We start from the raw sequence: 19,580 nt of genomic DNA, 5'->3' as shown, positions 1-19,580 counted from the left end.
CATACCTGACAGCACACTCCGTTCCATAATTTGGTCACCACAATTAGTGCTTAATGGGGAACTCCAGTAAATATCATACACTTAATGGGCCCTCTTCTTATAGCAAGTTATACATTCTTGCTGTGTCATTTCCCACCAGATGCCTACCCTTGCTCCGGGGCCGCCGGCTTCTGGCGCGTAGCCCCACCCCCTGCAAAAAAAAATCCATGTTGCTTTTTCTACTTGACATAGAGAAACACCATGGCGTTTTCTTGTAGTGGGGCTCTGCGCTCCTGAAGACCGGGGAGCAGGGGGGAATTAAAGACACATGCAGGTAATTATAATATTAGAAGAGGACACATTACCACCATGGGTCTTGTACACACAAACATTTCTCCATTTTCAAATCATTGACTTTCACTACCCCTGCACTTGCATAACAAGTCATGAGACAATTTTGAGTTAAGTAAAATGTATGGTATTAAATACAGCTTTTGTATTATATAGTTATTTACCAAGGTGTGCAGCAGGGTTCAGAAAATTGCCGTGATGCGGTGGAGGTCCAAAAGGTGCCCCAGCTGGGTGTGTACCACCTGAAAGCAAATATGAATAATAAAAGTAAGCAAAATATATGCTACACATCTATGCACCACAGGAATGAATGAAACCAAGTAAAATTACAAAACACACTAAATATGTGAAGGCACAAAAACTGAATTCCTTTTGTCTACCTGCTTGTTTAAATTCCATTTTTGGGGGGAGCTGCTATATAGTGAAAAGGTAACAAACACATAGGAGTCTAGGTAGCTAAAGACTCTGGTATTTTCCAGTTAGACTGGCCAGTCACAAATTGGACTCCTGCATGACTAGGCTAAAAAGACAACAGACAAGTAGAATGGAGTTATTATTTCCTAGAGGTGGCAACACACCATCAGAATATTTGAGGTACCGCACACGTATTATCACCGCAATTTTGGGATCAAATATTGGTTGGCTAGAATAATCAAGAGAAAAAAGTGAATAAATAAAGTTTGGTATGTACTGAATAGTTACATACAATTTTTTCCAGGTTGAATAAAATTTCACAATCCATCACACACCATGCAATTCTTGATAAAAGTGTTCTGAATTTCCAACCCGTCCAATCTCAAGAAATCGAAAAAAAATGGAAATTTGATCGTATTTCTCCATCGAAAACAAATAAAAGCTTTTGATTTTTCGGGACAACTGACTGTATAAAATTGGATCTTTTTTTGTGTAAATAGTTTTTATTGAATTTTATACAATGAACAGCATGTATACATTCAATTGCTGAGGCAGGTTTTCAAAGTAACTATTGAGGTTAAACAATGCTAATATACAATTGACATAAGAAAGACTTTTGATTATATATTGGAAGAATAATAATAATTATTAGTGCCCTACGGGAAAGGAAAAAAAAAGGACTACATTTCCCAGGGGACAGTACTTATATTGAGAGTATAGCAACTCGTAACTAGAATTGTAGCGGAGTTGAACTACAGAAGATCAATCAAAAACAGGTATGTAACAAACAAGAAATAAAAAGTTCAGAATCCATATTCATGCATGTGGTGGTTAAATATAATATATTATCGGAGTAAGTTGCAGGGGTCCTAGTCTGAGCTAAATTGTAGCTACTTGGACTTGCAACTACTAGGATGGTCACGCAAAGGGGATGAATTTTGGGGTGGAGGGGAGGGGGGGTTATCACACTTCTGAGGTGAGGTTAAAGGGACTCCGAGCAGTGCAGAAACTATGGAAAGATGCATACCATTTTAAAGCTCTCTTTCTCCGCTTTCAAATAATATATAAACCGCCGCCCTACACCTTTTAGTTTTCGCTATTTTCGCGATTGAAATTGCCGCGGCCACGATTTCAATCGCGAAAATAGAGAAAACTAAAAGGCGTAGGGCGACGATTTAGGTGTCGCCAGAAAGAGGAGAGAGAGCTTTAAAATGATATCCATCTTTCCATAGTTACATTGTATTACACAGGACTATGGAAAGATGGATATCATTTTAAAGCTCTCTTATACTACTCATTCTGGCTGCTCCAGCTTAGTGTCAGTCAACCCTAAAGGTTGTAAATGCCATGGAAATGCTGATCCAGTATGAGGGGCAGATACCATGATTTACATACATTACTGGGTACTGATATCTAATGTCGTATTTCCAGAAACTAAATAGTGGCATAAGTAACATAAACCTTGTAGGACTGTTAAAAAAACAATGATCAACAAAACTTAAGAAACGCCGAGTAACATATTACAAATTCAATATCAGATTACTGTTATGAATTGTATGACATGGAAACACCAGCAAATACAACTGGTCAACACAATTGAGCTGAATACTGTGCATTTCCTGCAAAAATGTGGTGTTCCTTATGTGGGCACTGAGGAAATCTGCATTCTAAAACCAAATAATTTACTTTTTTTTTTAAGAACAATTTATTTCTTCAAAGATCATAATCATTTTACACAGTAGTCATGAAAACAATGCTACACATACAAGTGCTAAGAATAGCTCTTTAAATTCACTAAAAAAAATATTGTACATAGAAATAATGATAATAAAAAAAAACCCTGAAAAACTTCCATATTTGTACTTAGTACACTGTAACTGTTCTACAGAAAAACTGAGCACTGACTGTAAATGGCCTTTAAGCACTTGGAGTTAATACTAGTAGTTATCAGATACAGAGTAAAATTGCTTAGCCCTGCATGACCCTACGCCTGTCTGCTCACTGGACTGCAAGCTCAGAAAGTGTGTAAGCAATTCAGTTTATACCCACCGGCAGCAGAGAACAAGGTGGAAGGGCGTGCCAGTTCATGAGGGTGCGGATGGTGATGTAGAGCTCCAAAGAGGCTCGGACCTGGTGGTCTGCTCAGAAACTCAGGCTTCAGGCCAAAATCCAGCTTGTGTGGATCTGTCTGCATCTGTTTCTGAAATGGAAAGCATGACTGGAATTGAGATTTCCCTCGTGGGCACATAAGAAAGGAGGCTTTAAAGACCATACAAAATGGCACATTCACACCTTGAAATTGCAAAAACTGATCTTTGTGTGTGCTATAATTGAAATTACGCCTTTTTTAAAAATCTGATCATCAGAAGTGACAGACAGAGTTAGGAAAGGATAAATTGGAAACATGACTTGAAGGCAAGCACAAGTCTCCAAAAATGTGTACCTTCCACAGAGTCAGCAGTACAGTAATAACAAGAAATGACAAATTCCTGTCCTATAAAATGGCAAACAATGGATACAGAAAATGTAAGATTGAAAAATAGTTTTTCAGTCTTCCCGATATATTGAAACACATGTATTTACTAATAACGGGCATGTTCTGATGATGCATTTTGTTCAGTTACATTTCAGGCTGAAAAGCTTTCCATACTGTGCTTTCCTCTGCAGACAGATTAGTGGCATGATACCTTTGCTGAAGATGTCAGCAGAAACTAGTCTGATGGTAAAGCCATTGAGCATCATCCTGAGCAGCTCTGACATCCTACTAAACTAAATGTTTTATCCTCAAATTCAGATGTAGCTTCATTTTAGTATGGACGGGGATATTTGTCGCTTTTCATTAACTATAACATATTATGCCACAGACACTAAGTAACAGTAAAAGTAAAGTTCCTCAACAAAAGGTGCCTTGTATTGTGAGCTTGCTAGGGAAAAGTGAACATTTAGGGTATATATAAAACATCTTCAATAGCTGGATCATGCCAGCAGATCTCACCATCGTCTGAGGCACATACCAATGTGAAAATATTTCAAATTATTCTATTACTTCATTACTGCTATTGCAGCAAATATAGTGGCCAAGCTAGATGAATAGATACATAGAGATAGTCAGATAAATATAGACAAGATAGAAATCATAGGATCATTTTCACAGGAATTTAACAGCCATTTGCAAAGGCATGTTGACATAAGGTAGCTGTCTTAACACTCTGGCTTTAGGGAAAACACAAGAGTGATCATTGGAGTCTATTTGCAAACTCCTGTGTGGATTAGCAGTTATTTTAATAGTTTTGTCTCATTTGGTTACCACAGTCTCTGAGGGAAAATTTTCCCCACGTAAAATAAAACAGAAACTTACAATGCAGCGCTGCGTAATTAAACATAAAGTGATACCATTCTCAGGGCAAAGAGGTCAAACATGGAATACCAACCATACATGAAATTCTAAGTGTATGCAGACTTATGCAGACACAAACAACAAAAATAACACAATCGTCACACACATTCCTCTATACCATAAGATATTTGTATCACACATTGATTGATAAAATCAGTTACACTACTTACAGCAGTTTATACAATACTGTACCATGTAACAACAAAAAATATATAATAAAAAAGTATTGTATATCTTGCACATGAAGACAACTTTTGTATCTCTAAAAGTTGTAACTCGAGTCATTTGTATGTAGGGGACTGTCTGTACATTGTTTCCCCAGTTTCCAAGGGTCTCCGAAAAGAGACACATGAACAAAAGAGAAAAAAGGATGGGGTGGGGATCACCAAGTCTTGTATTTCAGATAAGTGGAAATTTCAAAAGAAATAAAACTCAGAAGAAGGCCAAGACATAGCTATTAAAACTAGATAGTTTGACTATTTTTAAAAGAGAGGAGGAGCCCAAGGTGAAAAATCAGTTTTATATGTTAAAACGGAGTGAAAGACATCAGCCTTGTGTGATGATTTGCTCAGCTGCCTGTGCAGGCAGGCAGCTTTTTGACCATTGTTTTGATTTGCATGCTGCAGGACTCTGGAAAGAAGAGCTTCTGTCAGTTTTGCAGCTTGTGCTTGCAGAGGAATTTGCATACGTTGTCATGCAAATTGCCTGGCCACATTCATTGGAGGTGTGTACTATAAGTACTATGTCTTTCCCACAATGCTTCGCTGTTCATAAGGATTTCGTCCTATGTAACACTCCTGGTGGGGTGTCAGCCTTGCTCTCTGTTTGAACATCAGCTTAGAGTAATTCCTGAATCGGCGCTAGGCAGATTTCCCTAGTGCAGTTAGGATTGTATTATCTGTATTGCCTGTTCTATCTTGTCTTGCCTGTTGCCATTGTCCTGTCCCCATGGTGGTTGACAGGAAATGGTTCTGATCTCTGTTCTTGGAGTATAGCTGGTGCAGCGGTTGCTACCAGCTATCTCTTCTGTTCTGTCTCCTGGGATCGCACTAGCTACTTTTTGCTAGCGCTGGGGATCCTTCTGTTCTGTCTCCTGGAATTGCGCTAGCTACTTTTCGCTAGCGCTGGGGATCCTTCTGTTCTGTCTCCTGGGATCGCGCTAGCTACTTTTCGCTAGCGCTGGGGATCCTTCTGTTCTGTCTCCTGGGATCGCGCTAGCTACTTTTCGCTAGCACTGGGGATCCTTCTGTTCTGCTACTCTGTATCTGGATCGCGCTAGCCACTTTTCGCTAGTGCTGTGGATCCTATCTCTCGCTTGTCCCTGTTTTCATGTGTCTGTCTTATCTGCTACGACCGCTTGCTGGAGGCTCGGTGAGGTAACCGTTAAGCAAGCGTTCGCGTCCTCTGTTTCATGTTTGTCTGTCGATGGTTAGTTAGGCGTGCTAGTCTCTATTGTGCTTATCACGTGGAGACCGCGCATAACCACGTGCACTGTTGCGAATGAGTGCGGTGTTCGCGGTTAGCTAGCGTTTGTTGTTTTCCGCATCTTCTCATTGTATTATTTACTGTGCCTTTGCTACCCTCGTATTCTGTCCTGATCTGCCTTGTGTCACATCTGGCGATCGCACCTCTCACGATCGCGTTCCTATTTCATATCTGCTGTTGTGTGTGCGCGGTCGTGGGGTGGCGACTGGATTGGCGCGCACACATACAACCTGTCCCTTTGCTCATTCTCATTCGCAATCGCCTCTCTTGCGATTGCGTTCTGCGCTTCGTACAATTCCTGTCTGGCATTTGTGGAGGTACAGAGGATTGGTTCCTCTGCACTCCCCAGCGCCATCTGCCGACAGGAATTTCCCTCTACAGGTGCGTAGCACCTTTTGCTGGGTGCCTGCAATTACACGCTTGTGGAGGATTTCCGCCGTGTCAGCGCACGCGTTGTGCGCTGATCACGGAGAAAGTTCCACAATCGTTACAGCTTGATAGCCAAAAACTTTTTAAGCACCACTAATTTTATTATTTTTGCCAGTAAGGCTTGTCTAGTCTACATTTGGGCTAAAAACATAAAGATGTGCACACTTCTCTTTAATGATTTAAAAAAAAAAAAAGTTATTTTAATATATATATATATATATATATATATATATATATATATATATATATATATATATATATATACTGACCATGCTGTAGCCCTAAAAAAGACTAGACAAGTGGGCAGCCATAGTTTAGGATAGAAGGTATTCTTTGAATGGATGACATCAGGGCATATATATTATCTTGCATACATACCATATGTAAATACTGCAGGATAATTTAAAAACAAAATTTCCACTTAGAGTGGAATTTTACTATTTCACTGTAGATGACGTGAGACATTTCATGCCTCTTATAGCTTATACCTTGTATGGCACAGTTCCCCAACCATATCCTCAAGGCCCACCAACTGTACATGTTTTGCAGAAAACCACGAACATCCACAGGTTAATTAAGTGTCTCAGCAGAGCTGATTAACTACCTCTGTGGATTTCCATAAAACATGCACTGTCGGTGGGCCCTGAGGACAGGGTTGGGGAAAACTGTAGGTATCCCCAAATTGTTATTGAAGGAATATAAGAAAAATTATGTAAAATGTAGCCTCTAAATGCTGTGAATGTAACATTTGTGTACCAGAATCATTAAAGGACTTACGAGCCCAAAACCCGAAAAAAATGTGTTTACCTGTATCAATTTGTAACGCACGGAGGACGCCATCCGCGGCCTCCGTGCAGCTCCGCCGGGTCCCCGCTGCATTCGCTCCCCCCGGCCGGACCCCGACCACACAGCCCGGGTCGGGCGCTCCTTCCTCCTCAAATATGGCCGCCGGAGGAGGCCGCGGCTGCGCAGTCCGCACCGACGCGAGTGCGGCTGCGCAGCTCTGGGGCCTCCCTCTCCGATCCACGCTACGTAGCGTGGATCGGGGAGGGCGGCCCCAGAGCTGCGCAGCCGCACTCGCGTCGGTGCGGACTGCGCAGCCGCGGCCTCCTCCGGCGGCCATATTTGAGGAGGAAGGAGCGCCCGACCCGGGCTGTGGGGTCGGGGTCCGGCCGGGGGGAGCGAATGCAGCGGGGACCCGGCGGAGCTGCACGGAGGCCGCGGATGGCGTCCTCCGTGCGTTACAAAATGATACAGGTAAACACATTTTTTTCCGGTTTTGGGCTCGTAAGTCCTTTAACAACCAATGTTAAACCTGGTCTCATTACTTTCCTAACTTTTGTTTAAATATCTGTATCCAGTGAAGGAGAAGCCTGGCTGCTGCTGATCCCAGAAGATACACATCGCTCTCTGCGAGTGTCAAGAGGAGCCTGACTCCCACTTCCTTTGCAGGAACTTTTGCACAGCAGCAGACAGATCTTTGCCTCCGAGCAAACATTGCCTTGATAAAGGGGTCCCACGTGGCTCCAAAATGTTGGCCATAATTGTTACATGGAACTAATAAAGATTAACTTTGGATGTGCCAGCTCTTTTCCTTGTTGAATCTCAACCAGGGCACGATCCGCATGGAGTATGTATGTTCTCCCCATGTCTGTGTAGGTTTCCTCCAGGTAGGCACTCCGGTTTCCTCACACATACCAAAACATACAGGTAAGTTAACCACTTCAGCACCACAGGGTTTTTTGCTTAAAAACCAGAGCAATTTTCACATTTCAGCGCTCCTCCCATTCATTCACCAATAACTTTATTGCTACTCATCAGATGTAAATGATCTATATCTTGTTTTTTTTGCCACAAAATATGCTTTGTGAGGGTGATATTTGCTTTTAGTAATTATGTTATTATCTGTGCATTTTAAAGGGAAAAATGAGAAAAAAAAAGAAAAAATACACTGATTCTCCATTTCCATCCACTATAGTTTTCAAATAAACAATGTTACCATAGGTAAAACCCACACATTGTATTTGCTAATTTGTCCTGGTTATCTCAACATTTAAATAATGTTCCTAGTACAATGTATGGTGATAATATATTAGTTTCTGGTTTGTGTGTTTTGTTTTCTCATTGTACTCTATCAGTAATTAAAGCCCTTATCTTCATGATTAACAGTAATACACTCTCATGGCATACATATTTTAAAAGCTAAGTCCCTAGGGTAACTATGTATTCTCTTTTCAATGCTGTCACTTTTGTTTTTTTTACAAGTATTTATTTGGGGGTACAGAGTACATGAAAATAACAGTTTTATTGCTTTTCATTCAGTTTTCCGGTAAAAAAAAATCACACGACTTAGCCCTCAGTTGTCAAACAACACAAAATCTATTCTCTCACTTGTCACGGTTAAAATGATACCCTATATACACAGATAGCTTATTGGGTATACAGCACACTGTTTATCACAAGTACGCCTATCTACTCCCCTGAGCTTCAAGTAAAGTTTTGTGTGGAGTAGATAAGCGTAGCCAGGGATTCAAAGTGGTTAATTGGCTTCCCCCTAAATGGGCCCTAGACTACAATACATAAACTACACGATGCATACATAGACATATGACTATGGAGGGGATTAGATTGTAACCCGCTCTGAGGGACAGATAAGTGAAAAGACAATATACTCTGCACAGTGCTGCAGAAGATGTTGGCGCTATATAAATACTAAATAATAATAATCAACATTCTCATTTGACATCAGTCTTAATAATAATGTGAATTATTTAACTGTTGCTGTTAGATTCTAGGCCCAACCTGTGAGTCCGTGAACACTTCAATGTGAGAATGCAATTAAGTTGCTCATATATACCATAAAGGGCTTGTCATTAGCACACAGTGGAGAAAAGCCCCATTAATAGTTACAGTTCAGGAAAACATAGCAAATTACCTTAGTAAGATGAGAGAATATGCTTTTAAATTCCATTATGAATTAAATGAAGGGAGAGAAAGTTAATTAATGCTCCTACAACACCCCTGGGAGCCATAAGCAGCATCCATTATTTATAGTAAGGAATTTCACAAACATGAAATCATACACTGATGAAGAAAAGCCATAACACTTGTTCAGGGACAGATTCTACTTGGTGTTTATATTGAACACTCCATTTAGATTCTTACCTTAGTTAACTAAACTTAATCGGATATGAGGGATAATGATGAAATATTAATATATAATTATTATACCCTTTTGAAAGGTAAATGCATTGCTGCAGAGAAGATACAGATGCCTTTTACATCACTTAAGTGTGTTTGTTCCACATGGGAAAACCATACTGGTTTTAACAAGAGATAAAAAGAATATAAGCTATAAGAATAGCTAACATCCCTACATGTATAGAAATAAATGGAAATATTTACATTGCATTACTAATAATGCTTAATTTGGCAATGAGGAAAAGTAAAGGGATTTCATATTATTATTATTTTGTATTAATATAGCCCTGACATCTTCCACAGTACTTTACAGAGTACATCAACTTGTCACTAACTGTCCCTCGGAGGGGCTCACAATCTAATATCTACCATAGTCAGAAGTCCATTGTAGTCTAGGGCCAATTTAGGAAGAAGCCAATTAACTCATCTGTATGTTTTGGGAATGTGAAAGGAAACCAGACTGCTCAGAAGAAACCCACACAGACACAGGGAGAACATACAAACTCATGCGGATAGTAACACGGCTTGGATTTTAATGTGGACCCAGCGCTGCAAGGCGACAGTGCTATTCACTATGACACCATGCTGCCCTTGGTTTCCCAGAGCTAAAACATGACATTTTCAAGCCCTAAAACTTATCTTGTGAAAAATATTAATTCATGCCAATGTGTAAGTAACAGTGCATACACATCCAACAATGATAGGCCAAATTTATCACCTTCATGTAATATGATGGCCAACAGATTTTGAATACTATGAACAGATTTTGTAGGTAAGCTCTCTTACTACATGGTGGTAGAATAATTAGCCATAGATTGGCCAATCAAAAGTGGAAGTGAGCATGTACCCTAAGGTATTACATATGAGGGCAGTCACTTGAACATGTCATGCAGTGTCTGGGAAGGAATAAACCTTGAAAAACACATTCAAATGTGAACACATGCCTCCAATGAAACGTAATTACTCATATTCAGGAGCAGTGAGTAAAAACAGCAGAAATTGAACATTTTCTTGATAACCAGTATTTTTTAAAGGAAATAAACAAGGCAGCCTCCATACCTAACTTACTGCTGATACCTTCTAAAGAAAACCCCCATTCCCCCCTTCCCTGGTCAATTTTTATATTGATGTATCTGACAGAATAAATCACTTTGATTGAATCTGCCAGTTATTTATTGACCCCACAAGCCAATCCATCAACCTCTGATGTATTTTGGACAGTCTACAGATCAAAACTCTGATGGGACATAGCAAAATTTTATATGTATTGGACAGTGAGCAGATCGTCAGGCAACTGATGTTAACAAACCTTTGTACCACATTCATTGGTACAAAGTATGAGTGTCAGTTCAATAAAACTACTGGTAAAAAATAAACTTCTCTCCAAGCAATTTAAGATGGGGAGTGATTGCTTAATTGCTGGACCTTGTCACTGTGACACAGCGGATGGCCAATAACAACATGGTAAAGCAATGCATTGCATATTTGGGACTACAGGGTGATTCGTTATTGGATACAAGTTTGCAGATTCCATGCAAAATATTACTTTTATTGTTTTGTGGACTTGCCTAGTCTCCCTGGCTTCAGGCTGTTCCAGATGTAAAAGTGGGCTCAGCTCTAGATTATAAGCTCCATTGTGTGGCACTCAGTGATACTGTAAAGCACTGTTAAGAAGATGTCAGTGCTATATAAATACTAACTCTGGTATGCTAATTTGGTAGCATCTCCTCTTTGCACGTAACTCCAAGCACAGGAGTGTCCACTCTAGTCCAGCTTGGTTCGACTTATTCATACAAAGTGCAAGAAGCAATGAAATGAAAAGACTTGTATTATCCAATCTGGCTCTGACAGATGAGTGATTTCCATCTGTTGTGGGTACCTCAATAATCACTGCCATATTTAGTAACTGGCAGGTGGTTTTAGGACTGTGCTAAAAATACAGCTTTCCCCCACTATTTACTCAGTTATCTGTCAATGCAATCCAGTACAAAGCTAGGCTGATACTTACTTTGACCTTCTGTTGGTGATGATATATCTGCCAGGCAATATGGACATGCATGGCACACCACTTTCCCGGTTTCTAGAAGATAAAAAATATATATACATTCAGCATTAAATGCTTTAACCACAATCAACTACATAGCAAGAATTATATGTTGTAATAGCCTTAGTGGGATTATAAATATGCCTCAATGTGTGTTTAAAGTCCTATTTCAGCCTACCCTTGTAAATGTATATGATAGAACATTTGCATGTATTTGCATGGCATAATGTTTTGTGTACTGCATGTCTGTTCTTTTTGCAATTAATATACTGACTGGACCTGGCTGGCTACATCCCGTAGCTTCTTTTCCTGCTTGGGATTCCTCCATCCCATCTTCCTCCACAATTCAGGGCGGAGGTGGAGGCCACATCCAGGACTTTTAAGTGATGGCTAAAACAGTGAAGCCTTAATAATCTTTCATTGTGCCTTCTAGTTTAGTTAAACTAAGTTTAAAAAAGAATGATACAAAACTGTTTCTGCAGAAGAAAAAGGATCACTCTATAACTGCTTAACTTTTTCCGGACCGCCGCAGTGTAAATCTACGGCGGGCGGGTGGCGCTGCGTTTCTGACCGGATGTAAACTCTACGTCCCATTCACCGCGCGTCCCCGCCCGTTCCCGCCGCTCTCGCCGCTTTCCACTTGCCGCAATTAGCTGCCTTGCCATCTCTATGATGGCAGAGCACTGTGAGCCAGGCAGGAGCCGTTTTCATTGGCTCCTGGCCCTGTCATTCCTGTAAGCCAATCCCATTGGCTTACATTGAGTGACAGGGTCAGGAGCCAATGAAAGCGTCTCCTGACCGGCGCACAGCGCTCTGCCGTCATAGAGATGGCAGAGAGAGCAGCCTGTGGCGGGGACAGAGCGGCGTGACCGGCGTGAGCGACGGATTATTGCAGCGATTCGTTGGGATACAGCGTTTTAATGTACCAGCAGCCTCTGGTCCTTAAGGGGGCAGAGGCTGCTGGTACCGAAGTAGTTAATGTTTTAATATTGTAAAATCAAAGCTGTAGGTGAAACAGACCAGAAACAACAACAAAAATGAAAACAGCAGTGGTTTGTAAATAAGCCCATAAGTGACATAAGATAAGTCAAGGAGTAGAAGTATGAAGTAGACACTCTGAGCATGCGTTGACTATTCCGCTGTTATTCTCTTAAAGCGGATCCGAGATGAAAAACTAACTATAACATGTAACTTGTCTATATATCTTATTTAAAGTTTAGATAGTTTACACAGCAAATCTAGCTGCAAACAGCTTCAACAGTTTATGATTATTTATTACTGTGATACAATGAGGGCAGCCCTGTTCTGTTTGTCACAGGCTGAGGGCTGGAGATGCTATCAGCTTGCCTGTGTGTGAATTCAGTCCCCTCTTCTCCTCCCCTCTGCCTCTGAAATCAATGGCTAGTGACCTCCTCCTCCTCCTGCCCAGACTGAGCTCCCATAAGCCCTTGCTACAGTGCCAAGGCACAAAAGGAGCTGTGGGCGAGGCTTGTTTAGTTTATAGGGAATTAGATTATTAAAACAAAACAAAAAAAGTATTTGGCTTGAGGAATGCCCTATAAACTATAGGAAAGGGACACAATTATGCAATGAGTAAAAGTTTATGTTGGATCCACTTTAAGCAGCTAATTCCGGTTGTAAATGCCTACCGGCTTAGATAGAAACTTTCCAAAGTGCCTGGTAAGCCTCTGCCTCCTTACCTCCCATAAGAAAATGCCCCACTGTTTCCCATCATTAAGCTAGTTCCGTTCTAGTAAACCCCACCCCTCCCTTCCACCTTAGCCTTGTATTTGCCAAACATGTTTATGCTACCCATACCTCTACGTTCCTGCGTGTCACTAATTTGAAAGGAAAAATTATCTATGATTAATTATTGAGGGGGAGGGGGGCTACCTCATGTAAACCTTAAAGGATACCCGAACTGACATGTGACATGAGATAGACATGTGTATGTAAAGTGCCTAGCACACAAACAACTATGCAGTGTTCCTTTTTTTCTTTCTCTGCCTGAAAGTATTAAATATCAGGTATGCAAGTGGCTGACTCAGACAGGAAGTGACTACAGTGTGACCCTCACTGATAAGAAATTCCAACTATAAAACACTTTCCTAGCAGAAACTGGCTTTTGAGAGCAAGAAAGAGGTAAAAAAAAGGTGTATTTCTTATGAGTGAGGGTCACACTGTAGTCACTTCCTGTCTGAGTCAGGACTGGGTCAGCCACTTGCATACCTGATATTTAACTCTTTCAGACAGAGAAAGAAAAAAAGTTACACAGCATAGTTATGTGTGTGCTAGGCACTGTACATACACACGTCTATCTCATCATGTCACATGTCAGTTCGGGTATCCTTTAACCAGTTCGGCCTATCTGGACGAGCTTCCTCGTCCAGAAAGGCACTGCTGCTGCCGCCGGCTGGTGCGCGCGATCGGGCGCGCCCCCGCACGCGCTCCCGCTGCCCGCCGCTAGCCCCCCGATCAGTGAATGGGAATATAATTCCCATTCACCGATCTAACTTCCCCGCAGAAATACGGACGCTTTCTCTCCAGAGAGCGCGGTATTTCTGCCCCCAGGAAACTTCTCCCCAGCATTTTAGTTCCTGGATGCGAGATCGTTCGCATCCAGGACTTTTTTCACTGTAGCCATCTTGTGGCCAAATAGTAAACTGCACCCACATACATTTTAATAAAAAAAATATTATTTTATATTTAAAATTAGCAGTTTCCCTCCCACACCAAAAATTACCCACATACACTTTTTTTTATTAAAAAAATAAATAAAAACTACAATTAAAAAAAACAAAAACAACATAAATAGTTACCCAAGGGTCTGAACTTTTTAAATATGCATGTCAAGAGAATATGTTATTATATTATTTAAAATTATAAGCTTATAAATAGTGATGGACGCAAATTGAAAAAACGCACCTTTATTTCTAAATGAAATATCGGCACCATAAATTGTGATAGGGACATCGTTTAAACGGTGTAATAACCGGGACAGATGGGCAAATAAAATACATGAGTTTTAATTACGGTAGCGTATATTAATTTCAAACTATAATGGCCAAAAACTGAGAAATAATGAATTTTTTTCATTTCTTTCTTAATCTTCCTGTTAAAATAGATTTAGAAAAAAATAATTCTTAGCAAAATGTACTACCCAAAGAAAGCCTAATTAGTGGCGGAAAAAACAAGATATAGATCAATTCATTGTGATAAGTAGCAATAAAGTTATAGGCGAATGAATGGGAGGTGAACGTTGCTCGGATGCATGAGATTTTCGGACTGCGGCGCTGAACCGGTTAATATCATCTCTACTAGATGAAAATTGTCAAATGTGCTGGAAGGCACCTATTGGCTATGAAAAATCACTGATTTACATAGTTAGCGCCCATTTACACTTAATCATTTGGTGTGTGTTAGTGTGCGCTAGTACGCATTGGTATGCGTTAGTACGCGTTTATTACCATAGCAGTGCATTGTGCAAAAGATTTCAGTTAAAACGCATTAAGTGTGAAAGGTGCCATAGGAAAACATGGGCATTACTTTGAAAATCAGTTTTCTTTCAGTTATAACGGATTAAGTGTAAACGGGGCCTTAGCAATGGGGTTCATTGGCCATACTCCTCATAACAGCAGTAATATCTCCATCCCCTTGCAAACTTCTACAATGGGAGCAATTTTATACATGGCCACTTGCAGTAAGAACCTAACTGTTCAGATAAAGACCCCACACTGAATATGTGAATAAAAAGTACACCAAGAATTATTTTACAGTACTTTATAATGATGTGCAGCACTTGAATAATGCATTATGCATAGCTAGAATTTCCATTGTGGCTACAATTCTCTGTTAAGCATCTCTGTTAAGCATTGTATATGTATACAGATTTTGAATTATCAGGTAGTTTACATAGTTACATTTTGTCTTTGCTGTTACTTAACATGTATCGCCATTATTTGCCATAGAACTGGACAAGTGACGTCCATCAAATTTTAGGTTTAAAAGAGTATTGCGTGTGCTGTGTACACAAGCAGCAATCTGCTTAGCCAATAAATCAATTAATTTATTCTTGTTTTCATATGCCAAAAAAGTGCTTACCCTCAACATAGGCCTGAAAGGATCTGTCAACTGTGAAGAGAAAATGACAACTTGGTTACATGCCTGTCACTCAGACAATCACTTTAATTAGCACATGCTCATTGGTTCATAATGAAAAGGTATTCAAATATTGCAATTTTACTTTCAGATTAAGCGCTTGTATGAAATAATTAGTCAATTTCCACAATACAGCCTCTAACATAAACTCGCTCATTAAAAACTTATCCAAAGAATTAACTCGACATTTCTGGAATAAAAGTAAAATAATTATGTTTGCAAGCAACACATGAAGAAGAATAACTGTATATAGTTTCTTTTTACACAATTCTTCAGTCTATTCTGCATTTGTTTCTAGCCAAGGCCACTTGCCTGTTTTCTACAACAAGCCTTTTTTTCCCCGTCAAATACAATGTGGCCTACTTGGCATTGACAAGTATGACATGTTAGGTTGCCAGCATTTGACAGCTGCTTTTTTGATATGCAGAGATTTTTCAAAGGTCTTTATAGAAGTACGTATTAGACAAGGCCAATCTTTCTTATGTGAAACAAAGGTGCTCATATGGAAATGGTGTGTTTGTAACAAAGAGGGTCTTACAAAACAGATGAAAATGCACAAAAGTTATTGAATTAGACTGTTTTGGCTTTGTTTCCAGACAAAGAAACATTTCCTTGGCAAGGAGACTAAGGAGATGTTTCAGAAGGCTTGGCTGCAGATATAGTTACATTCAGGAGAAGAAAAAATTGTTTATAGAGACTGTCCATGAACAGGCATGTGTTTACCAGTTCTTACTGCTGCTTTGAGATAAAGTCTAATTTAATGAGGTACAACAACAAAATCATGGCAAAAATTAGATTGTGTGGTTTAAGCAAGAGTTTAATTGCCCATAACTATCATTCATGATCATACTGGGTGACTACTTAGTGTCTATACAGGCGTTTCCCAACATCTAAAGCCTAGTTGGTATAGGAAGACATGCTGGAAAACCTTGGCTCCTCCATCTCTCTCATCCTGCACTTTTCTTCGATAGGGTAGAACAGGCTGCTTGATAAAGAACCAAGCATTATGGCTGCATAGATAACTGTTACCTGAAGCGATCATTTCAGATGAAAAAAAAAATCTAAAGCCCGTAGAGGTTGCTTCAGTAGGCTGGGAGACATTCTAAGGTAGCAGAATAAGAGATGGGGAAGTTCATAGGTTATGGGGTAAATATATCCCTTTAATATCTTATCTGAGATCATGTGGTGTCAGCTGATTGGCACTAAAATATATGGATCTGTGTTCTGACAAAATGGTAATGCACTATAAATAATAATAATAACAACTGTAATAATTATGCTGTTTTTGTTGTAAGCTGTGTTGACACAGTGAACCTCTGGAGTCCTCCAAATTTGCATTATAAATGTTAAAAATGTTGAGCTTACAAAATGGTACTACTGCCATGGCCAGAATTGGTTCTACTAATTATATAACTTCTAAGTACTTTAACTACTGATGTGAAGATGCATCTACATACAATTTCAGCTCATGTACTATGCTAAGCCATTCTTGGGTCTATGGATTCAAGTGCACACACCAGCACAGTGAGCATACAGAAAACAGCACCAACACAAATGATACAGTCTTTTAGAGCTCCACAGCTAAAGTCTTGAACTACTGACTTTTTTTTTTTTAATCTACCGTATATACGTATAGATAAGCTCATCCCCCATTTTTGGCCAAAAAATAGGCTAAATGATAGGCTGTTCCGCCAATGTGTTACCCTAGCCCCCATGTAGAGCGTGATTTGGAAGTGTTGGAAACCATATCTACCTCTCCTCATTCCAATTACAGGCCCAAGTCTCCCCAGAATGCATAACTGACTGCTAGAGCTCCAGTCTGACTCTTATGTGCCCATAGTGAGCATGGAGCTCTAGCAGCAAGTTACAAAGCTGCAGGGAAAAAGCAAGGACTGGAGCAAGGAAGGGGTATCTATGTTTATGGGTGCGCTTCTGCATAGGAAGAACTACACATAGACCCGTCATTTATGGATAAGCCAACTCTCCCACGATTAGTCCAAAAATTCAGTAAAAAAGGTGGCACTGTGATATACAGTATTCCATGCAATGAAACGCTGTTGTCTGCAATGCAAGATTTTTATGTTTTTTAATTACTTATAAGTGGAAGTAATGCTACAGTTAGATATACCCAACTAAAAAGAAAGTTTAATTTGCATGCCTGAATTGTTAACCCTTACAATGTAAAAAAAGAAAAAGGCACAAAGCACAGTTCTATAAAGGGGCGGGACTGTACATATGCATGTTTACCTCTTCATGACCCATGTTAGTTCAGTTACACTTTAAGGTGTGTACCGGCCTCTTATATTTCCTGCCATCGCATCACATATTTTTTTCAGATTTACTTTCTCTGCTTTGTTCTGCATTTAAACGTTTAGTTATTTTAGCATACTTTAGAATATTTTTCTCTAAACTATTATTTTTTTTGTAACTTTTCATTATTACACAAGCAAAATAGGCGACTGATATCTATGTCTGTATGTTTTTATAGATAGTGGAAATAGGGCAACTGAAGGCGTGTACACACGTCCAACAGATCCGCCCGATTGTCACCTAAATTTGGTCTGTTGGATGACAATCAGGCGTGTGTACGTGTGCAAATGACTAGACGAGGAACTGATAACAGGCAGTTTTCCCAATTCAACCAGCCGATCAATTCACATGACTTTTCTGATATTGTACAGTTGGTCACATGTGTACAAGTCGTTTGACTGACGTGCGCTTGTTTTGAATGTGGCCATATCATGCAGTTCGTCGTTTTGCTTGCGTGCACAGTATGTAAATGAGTTGGTCATTCAGTTGGTTGGTGCATGGAAAATACAAGTCGTGTAAACGGGTTGTTGTGGGGTTGGTTATGCACTTTGTTGGACGTGTGTACGCACCTTTACACATCAAGGTCTTTACAAGACTGGTCTTTTAAACAAGAGGGTGAAGTGCTAAACGTTTAACATTTATCATTTGTGATATTTATTTTCCTAATAAAATACTAAACCTACTAACAAAATAATAAAATGAATAAGACAAAACAAAGCAAAATAAATAAAATAAGGAAAAAATCCTATACATAAAATTTCTGTAAATGGCAGTGATTTAGATTTCACAAGCTGTTACGCTAGAAGGAGACCATGAATACAACACAGAACAGAAATGTGGATGCTACCCCGCTATACTGTACAAAGACTAAAGCAACCTTTTAACATTTACAGTTTAGGGTCTGGGAAAGGCCCTGGGCATTGGGTGTAGGCAAAGTAAGCACAGGTGACTAGAGTATGCATAATGCTTACACACAGGTCACCAGCAAATTAAGAGGCTTAATAAGGTCAATGAAGGTTACATGAAAAGGCAATCCAACTACAAACCCTAGGGTCAGGTCTAAACAGAAAATCAATTGGTCCAGAAGAGCAATAGTAAGGATAGTCAGCTTGAGCCATATGCACATATAATGCTAAGCAGTTTATGTAGAATTCTGTAATCTACTCTGGGTCTGCAATATGTAAAACAATTAAAAAAAATAACAATACACATTCAGTGTGTAGAAAAAAAAAAACAAGAAAAATAAATGACTGACTCCTCAGCCGCCAATATACTAAAACAACTGTTTTCACTGCAGCATTAATCACCTACTACTGACACCCACCAAGGAGGAAGGATGAGCACAACAAACCTAATTCATCTTCAAACAAGATTGAGAAAGGAAAAAATATATTTATATACTGTTTAAAATGAACATGCATCCCACTTGCCATTGTCTGCATAGCTAAATCCTTTGAATACATACTCCTGTTTGTTCAAACCAGACTTGGAAATCAAGAGACTCCAATCCACCAATTACATCAATATTTCATCAGCACACTCAATAATACAGCAGCTCTGGGAATACGGGACTGTATCGTTACAACAACAACAAATACTGCATTTCATGCACAAACTCTTTCCACTCCATCACCACAGGGAACCTGCTTGCTTTGGAAAGAAAGAAGGCACAATGAACCACTGCCTTACAGACAATAAGCTACAACAAGATAGAGAGATACATCTTCACCGTGGCCGCACAGCAGTGCTAATCTGTTCCTATATTGCTTGCAATTTACAGCTTTTTATAATGGTTGTCATCTCTTCATATTA

At 39.7% G+C, this 19,580-nt stretch overlaps 1 protein-coding gene across 7 annotated transcripts in view; it reads right to left on the bottom strand.

Annotated features, from left to right (window-relative positions):
- AUTS2 (activator of transcription and developmental regulator AUTS2) overlaps window positions 1–19,580 on the bottom strand; it is a 1,744,602-nt gene that overhangs the window by 17,561 nt on the left and 1,707,461 nt on the right. For all 7 annotated transcript variants that reach the window (XM_068268551.1, XM_068268554.1, XM_068268555.1 and 4 more), the window contains 4 exons: window positions 15,402–15,431; window positions 11,265–11,336; window positions 2,794–2,944; window positions 495–572 (listed from right to left, as the gene is read on the bottom strand). In XM_068268551.1, the coding sequence (XP_068124652.1) occupies window positions 495–572; window positions 2,794–2,944; window positions 11,265–11,336; window positions 15,402–15,431 (331 nt within the window). The remainder of the gene's footprint in view (window positions 1–494; window positions 573–2,793; window positions 2,945–11,264; window positions 11,337–15,401; window positions 15,432–19,580) is intronic.

The sequence above is a fragment of the Hyperolius riggenbachi genome, chromosome 2, assembly GCF_040937935.1.
Source record: "Hyperolius riggenbachi isolate aHypRig1 chromosome 2, aHypRig1.pri, whole genome shotgun sequence".
Lineage (NCBI taxonomy): Eukaryota > Metazoa > Chordata > Amphibia > Anura > Hyperoliidae > Hyperolius > Hyperolius riggenbachi.
Note: the sequence above shows the minus strand (reverse complement) of the source record. Positions and strands in the feature narration are given on the sequence as shown.